The sequence below is a fragment of the Electrophorus electricus genome, chromosome 1 (genome assembly GCF_013358815.1).
Source record: "Electrophorus electricus isolate fEleEle1 chromosome 1, fEleEle1.pri, whole genome shotgun sequence".
NCBI classification, from domain to species: domain Eukaryota; kingdom Metazoa; phylum Chordata; class Actinopteri; order Gymnotiformes; family Gymnotidae; genus Electrophorus; species Electrophorus electricus.
This window is the reverse complement of record NC_049535.1, coordinates 32850232-32857852: the sequence shown is the minus strand read 5'-3', so window position 1 is coordinate 32857852 and position 7621 is coordinate 32850232. Positions and strand designations below refer to the sequence as shown.

At 44.7% G+C, this 7621-nt stretch overlaps 1 protein-coding gene across 2 annotated transcripts; it reads left to right on the top strand.

Moving 5' to 3' along the window:
* The first annotated feature begins 256 nt into the window (after nt 1-256).
* dus1l (dihydrouridine synthase 1-like (S. cerevisiae)) lies at nt 257-7438 on the top strand. Of its 2 annotated transcripts, XM_027014699.2 has the most exons (14): nt 257-302; nt 634-876; nt 1015-1123; nt 1663-1713; nt 1815-1927; nt 2017-2099; nt 2209-2312; nt 3745-3892; nt 4199-4295; nt 5021-5106; nt 5375-5541; nt 5814-5851; nt 6019-6094; nt 6524-7438. In XM_027014699.2, the coding sequence occupies exons 2-14, from the start codon at nt 640-642 to the stop codon at nt 6730-6732; spliced, it is 1518 nt and encodes a 505-aa protein (XP_026870500.2). In that variant the 5' UTR covers nt 257-302; nt 634-639; the 3' UTR covers nt 6733-7438. The 2 variants fall into 2 exon arrangements, with proteins under 2 accessions (XP_026870500.2, XP_035381816.1); XM_035525923.1 differs by lacking the exons at nt 5814-5851; nt 6019-6094; nt 6524-7438 and having other exon boundaries at nt 4199-4537; nt 5375-5523.
* The last annotated feature ends 183 nt before the right edge of the window (nt 7439-7621 follow it).

The window sequence follows — 7621 nt, the reverse complement described above, 5'->3', positions numbered from 1 at the left end:
CAACGAAGTATCTAAGATGACTTTTAAGTAATCATTATTGTATCACTACTACGCAAAGTGATTTCGATTTACAAATACATCACAATTGAGAGTAGATACACCGGACGATGAGACAACGTAACTTCTCACTAACAGAAAGGCACAACATGAATAAATATATCTAAAAACGTCAAACGGTTTTATACAACGGCTGTTAAGTCTACCCTCTGGAATACACGGAATGTTATCAGAAACAATGTTTCCCCACGGACGATTTCTTTGGTGCACAACACTGAGAGTACCGTGCTGTGGCCGGGCGCGCTGTAAGTACTCTCTTCTCCAGTTACGAGGTTGTGTTTCATTCAGTGAGCAGACGTGACATTTCGCATTGATCGTCTCCCTCTGTTCATGTCATTATCGTCAGATATATTTGCTGATTACGATGGAGGACATATCATATGAGGAACACCCATGCTCCATCTGTCAGTGACAGTGTAGTCGCTGGCTGCTTACACGATTATTATTATTATTATCTCGTTTATTCATATACTCCGAAAGAAAGTTAGAAGTTTTCGCTTGTAACTTATCTTGCTGCGAGTTATCTGCATAAGAAGTGTGTCGTGCCACAGAGGAGTGTTGTGTTTTCCTTCGCAGGTTGCCATGGCGAAGCTCCAAGGGTTCGAGTTCTGGGAGAAGACTCTGCGAGGCGCGCGCTACGTGGTGGCGCCCATGGTGGACCAGAGCGAGCTCGCTTGGAGGCTCCTGAGCCGCAGGCATGGCGCAGAGCTCTGCTACACACCCATGCTGCACGCCCAGGTGTTCGTGAGGGATGCCAACTACCGACGTGAAAATCTTTTTAGTGAATTCAGCCCGGAGGACCGTCCTCTCATCACACAGGTGATGGTGTGGCTTACTTCAAGTCCCGATTCCGTTACTAGCTGAGCTGATGTGGTTGTTTTGTTGCACCATATGCTTACTTGTAAATCCTCCGACCCCTTGAATTATTGCATTTATTTGTGTCGTCTGCCTTCACAGTTCTGTGCTAATGATCCGGAGGTGTTTGTCCAAGCAGCTTTGTTAGCCCAGGACTACTGTGATGCCGTTGACCTGAATCTAGGATGTCCTCAGATGATTGCTAAACGGGGTACTGTTAAAGACAAAGCTTTTCTTATCTTTCTTTGTCATTTTGTTTCATACCAAGCTTTAATTTTCTGCTGATTGAGAATGTCGTATTGCTGTAGTTCTTTAAGGGGCCACAGAACTCTAGTTAAATGTTTTCTCTACTTCACTGTTTCTGGAGGCTAATGAAACAGATGGATGTGAGCAGTTTGGTGAACTAGGCGTGCTGGACTGGGAAAACTCAAATTGGTGCAGCACTGTGGGTCTCCCAGACATGCAAATTAACCTGAGAATATATGGACAACAACCTGTATGTAAACAATGTGGGCAGTGGTAGCTCAGTGGTGAAGGTACTTGACTTGTAGTTGGTTGCTGGTTCAAGCCCCACCACTGCCAAGTTGCCACTATTGGACCCCTGAGCAAGCCCTTAACCCTCAATTGATCAATTTGTACTCAGTCATAATTATAAGTTGCTTTGGATAAAAGCATCAGCTAAATGCTATAAATGTAAAAGACAGTACATGGTTGAGTCAGCTAATGTTGGGTTTATTTTCTCCCCTCAAGGGCACTATGGTGTTTTTCTCCAGGATGAGTGGGACCTACTGAAGAGAATGAGTAAGGCTGCAGCTCAGAGACATACCAGCCAGTAAAAGAGAAAACCTACAGACACTTTAATACAGCAGTGGGTCACCGTGTAATTCTTCTGCCTTTCGCAGTTACATTAGCCAGTGAGAAATTGTCAGTGCCTGTCACTTGCAAAATCCGGGTGTTCCCAGAAGTGGAGAAAACGGTGAAGTACGCCAGAATGCTGGAACAGGCAGGTTGCCAGGTAAAGATGCTAAGTGCGGCGCAGTGATTGCGCAGCTGTGCGCGTTTGGCTTTGGGTTCACGTTTCCTCATTTACATCTTCTGTCTCAGCTGCTCACTGTTCATGGCAGAACCAAGGACCAGAAAGGGGCCCTGACTGGTGTGGCGAGCTGGAAGCATATCAAAGCTGTTCGGTGAGGTGACCTCCAGCGTCTGACTTTGGTCGTCTATCACCCTTTAAGCTGAGGTGGCGGCTGTGAGGCTTGTTTGAATCAGCTGATGCTGGTTGTGCTGCTTTCACAGGGACGCTGTAAACATCCCTGTATTTGCTAATGGAAATATCCATCACCTCACTGATGTGCAGCGCTGCATGGAGGAGACCAGAGTACAGGGGGTGATGAGTGCAGGTAAAGCTCTATACACACACACACACACACACACACACACACACACACAGTTTGTAATCTTCCATTGACATTATGATTACTGTAGCTAATTAATGCTACACCTTATCCCAACTTTAAACTCATTAACTATAAGTGAATAATTTGTCTCTTTTTTAGTTTTTCAAATGAAAATGAGTTTTTGTTTAAAAAAAATAAATTTTTACCTGTGGGGACCACAAGGTCAAAAATGTCAGATGTTGCTGTTCTAATGGGGACCAATGTCCCTCATGGAGATATATAAACACATACACACACAAACATTCTCTCTCACTCACTCACTCCTTCACCACACCCCACCCAACCTCTTGTGTGCATTAATGGAGATGAAAAAAAATGTTTGTATTACATATAATAACTTAGTAATAATAATGACGCAACTGTCACTCCTTATCACGGAGCGACAGTTCAGGCAACCCGGTGGAGAATCCTTATAAGGTCGCCACTCACGACCTTATTCTTTCAGTCTCTCTCATGGCCAGAGGTCAGGGTGGGGACCTGGATGAAATGGTACACAGGTGCTTTGTTCTAGGACTAAGCTTCTGCTTCACCACCACAGTCCAATTCAGAGACAGCAGCGGTGCCACTGCTGCCCCGATCTGTTTGTCAATCCCTTGATCCCTTTTTTTCCATCACTTCTGAGCTCCTGATCCTTAAACTCCCGCACAAATGACAAGACTTTTCCTGGGAGGCTGAGGAGTGGGATACCCATATAATTGGAGTTCCCCTTTTTAAGTATAGGGACCACCATACATTTGCAGTCCATACCCATTTTCCATGCCACACTGAAGAACCAACCCAAACCCTGTCCAGTCCCTTCAACACTTCCCGACAAATCTCATAAACTCCTGCTGCTCTGCCACCACACAGCTTTTTAACTACCATGGTTATGTCACAAACACAAATGGGATTTGAATCTTGTGAGTCTTGTGTCTTCGTTTGAAGATGACCAGTGGCTCATCTGTATGGACAGACGGGTAATAATTCCACCACATGGATGCCAGGACAGAAAAGAGTCAATGCATGTCTTTCTCCATGACTTCCCCAAGACTTCCTCCCAAGCCCGAGCTTTCACCTTGGCATCTGGCTTAGCTTTAGCCCTTCCAGCCCACTGATATCTCAGTGAAATCTGAAGGTCTCTCTGAGAGCATTACTTCAACCTGACGGCTTCCCTCACCACTGGTGCCCAGTGTAGAATTGCCCAGTGTAGAATTGCCACGGACACCGACAGCCTTCCGGCCATAGCTTGTTGCTGCTGCCTCTGCTATTGAGTCTTAATTGGATTGAACTAGATAAGATTAATATCTTAATTGGATAAGACAAATGTAATTAGTATTATAACAACTAAAGAAAAAAATTATATATCATGAATTTTAACTCCCCTCTGCATTCACAGAAGGGAACCTGCACAACCCAGCGCTGTTTGAGGGGCGTAACCCCCCTGTGTGGGAGATGGCGGAGGAATATCTGGAGGTGGTGCAGAGGCATCCGCCCTCCACGCTGTCCTACGTCCGAGCCCACCTCTTCAAGCTCTGGCACCACACGTATGTCACGCGAGGTCTCTGTCATGGACAGGGTAAATCTCCAGCTGCAGATCTAAAAAGCAGCAGGAAGAGAGAGAGAGAGAGAGAGAGAGAGAGAGAGAGAGAGAGAGAGAGAGAGAGAGAGAGAGAGAGAGAGAGAGAGAGAGAGAGAGAGAGAGAGAGAGAGAGGAGAGAGAGAGAGAGAGAGAGAGAGAGAGAGAGAGAGAGAGAGAGAGAGAGAGAGAGAGAGAGAGAGAGAGAGAGAGAGAGAGATCATGACTTCCTGGCTTTGGTCATGTGGTGAGTGTGTCCTTTTTGCTACCTCAGGCTGCAAATCCATCAGGACCTGCGGGAGGAGTTGGCCAAAGCCAAGAACCTGGCAGGGATAGAAGAGGTTAACGGACAGCTGAAGCAGCGTTGCAAGGTAGGGGAGAGTATAAAGGACACTGCCCCTATCTGCCCCTCTCTGCCCCTATCTGCCCCTCTCTGCCTCTGTCTGCCCATCTCTGCCTCTGTCTGCCCATCTCTTTCCCTGTCTGCCAACATGAATGCCATTTTTAAGCAATGTGTGGAAAACACCTTTTTCTTACTTGCTAGGCAAATGGAGGAAGAAATGTGTTCCTGCACTGATATTCAGAGACATGTTTTGAAGGATCTTCACTGCTGGTTTGATGTTTCACCACCTGCTTTTACGAAAACATCATTCAGTCTGTTCTGAGTGGTTCAGTCTCTTGTGGTTCAGTGTTCTCACTGTGAATATCAGTGATGGAGTTCTGCTGTCAGCTTAGATATAACAGAAGACATAAATCTCCAGGCTCTTTACACTACCGGGCTTTTCACGTCGTGTTTGTGTTAAATGTAGCTTCGTGACTGTCATTCATTTAAACACTGAATAACATTTTAGGTGCAAATAAGTGGAACAGTGGGCAGTGTGAATATTCATGAAAATTACAGGGAACATCTACAGCATCTGAATATTTAAATCCTCCAAATATTTAAAGGGAGTAAACAAAGCCAGTTTTTTCCCATAAACTTCTAATAATTTAGGTGAATCTTTTGAGTAGATGGATAGGGGCGGACTAACGAAATAATAGCGTACGTACCCAGGCTACGGGCATAAAGAGTAATGACAGTGATGGTGATCTGCAGGAGGAGATGGCGAAGGAGGAATCGGAGCAACACCATACCGGACTGCCTTTTCCTCACTGGATCTGTCAGCCTTACGTCAGACCAGGGTAAGGGAACTGGCTCTGTTTTGATTCACTGTTCATATGAGCACTGTATCCTTGACTACATAGGCTCAGGTGAGCTTCACTGGTGCTTCATAGCACAGAGGACATCATGAAATGGTGGAGTATCATTTTTGATCGGTCTGAATGCGCTAAGCTGAGCTTGACACTAAGGTCTTCGGTGCTATTTTGGAATATTTATTCTTGTTCTAAGCCTTTCCCAACCTGAAGCAACCTCCACACAGAGTGGCCTCAATGGCTGTTTCCTCCTCAGACCCAAGGAGACGTTGCGTGAGAATGGGCAGAAGGCTCCAGTGGTGAGAGCAGTGAGTGTGAAGAGGGCACTTGAGGACTGTGATGACACAAACGACTCGCTGTCTAAGAACAAGCAGAAGAAGAAGGCCCGGAACCCCCACAAGAACTTCTGTCCTGAGCTCAAACGTAAGAACCGATCGAGCTACAGGACATTGAACAGCTACGGCAGCCTCTCTCCTATTGGGTTGGGCTTATATGCATTTGAGACATTTGTTGGCATTTGTGGTTAGAATCACTGTGGTAGTTATCTCTGTCAATAATATAATAATTCTGTATAATACTTGGATTATGTAAGACTGATGTTCCGACCATGTTCTCTCGTTTATTTGTAATTGCTTTAGTAATTCAGAGAGGTGGTTTGTCAAAATATATTAATGAAACTTTGTTGTGCTCTGCAGCTAAATACATCAAATGCGAGCATTGTGGAAATCCTAAAGTAAGTCTTCTGTTGTTTAGTGCTCCTTTAGTGCTCATCCTAGCTAGTACTTTACATTAGCTACATATCATTTAAACACATTTAGTTTATGAAATTAATAAGTTAATTACTGTATTTACAAAGTAGGACAAGATTTGTGTGTTTTAGATTGATTCTCTTTCCAACAGGGAAATAAATGTGTCTTTAACTTGTGCCGTGGCTGCTGCAAGAAAAAGGCCTACAAGGAAGTTGCTGACTGTCCAGGTAAGTGTCTTGGCCAGCCTGTCAGGCTGCTGTGCTCCTCTATAAGGACTAATACAGACAACAGATCAGGGGTGTCCACGGCTGGTCCTGGAGGGGTGGAGTCCTGCAAAGTTTAGTGACTGCTCTGCTCAGACACACCTTCTAAAACCTGGCAATTGATGAGTTGACGTATTAATGAGTGTATTTACGTATGCTGGTCCTTGGCCCTCCTGGAACAGGATTTGACGCAGTGCTACATTAACTAATGTTAGTTAAACAAACCCGATCTCATCAATCGCCAGGTTTAGTAAGTCTGTCCTGTCACTGGACTGTAGCCCTCCAGGACCGGACTTGGACACCCAATAGACCATACAGTCTGACTAGGTATGACACTATTAGTTTTAATATGCATCCTAACCCTAGTTCAAAATCTCTAATTCTGCTCCAAAGGTCACGGCCTGAGATTCAAGACCAAAGCCCAAAAGCAGCTGAATTCTGGGATGGGTGGTGGGCAGATGAACGGGAAGCCGTCTCTGCCGGCAGAGCTCTCCAGCGCAGCCCACGAGGCCTTGACCTTAGACACTGCGCGCTCCTCTCCTCCTCTCCCCTGCCTGTCAGGCATTACACTGCTCAAACCAGACTTCCAGCATATGCTGTAAATGCAACAGTAATGTGAAAGAAGGATCCTCTGACTGAATCACATATGCATCGCTGAACTCTACTGTTGAGATGGATAGCAGGATGGTCAGTTGTCTGTTGAGCCACTGGGAACACCAATAACTCTGAACTGTAGGGATCAGTAGGAACACTGTACAATTGTTGTACTTCTGTCTTTATGGTGGGGTGTGTGTGTGCACGCGCATGCCAGATTGAATTGAGGGATAAACCACACAGAGCAGAACACACTGCTGCTTTTGTTTTTAAACTTTTATTTACATCACTCCCTAGATCACCTGCCACTAACGACAAATCACATGACTTCCATTTCATACCAAAGTCATATTTCAGGTTTATTTTTACAAAATGTGATGTACTGATGTTACAGAACACTGACACTTTGGGAAATAGATGATATTATAAAGGGGCAGTTACTGGATAGTGAGCAAAAAATTCAAGGTAGCCTTGAACTGAATCCAAAATAATGGTATTTTGACATGAAAGCTGGACAGCTAGTGTTGTACCTTCCCCAGACTACCTTCATATATTGCCTTTTTATTCTAGTGAATCATCTGTTCTATGTAGACCGGAAAGTGTGATCGTTAGAGCAACACCATTTTCAATCGCAAAGCAAGAGTGACTGTTCTTTTATGGGTTGTGTGTTTTTATTAGTAGTTTTTACAATGAATACAACTTTTAATTCTGTAACCTTAGTTTGTCCTAATTTGAATCTTCTCAAATCCATGCCAGGTGGGGTATAGCACTGCTCAGTTTGTTTTATTTTGATAATGAACAGATTCGTTTGCCAGGGAATATATTCTGTAGAGATGTGGCCAGGCTGCGTCACCCTAGTCCCCAAACCAACTGTCCAGACTTGTTTGGTCTGAAGTC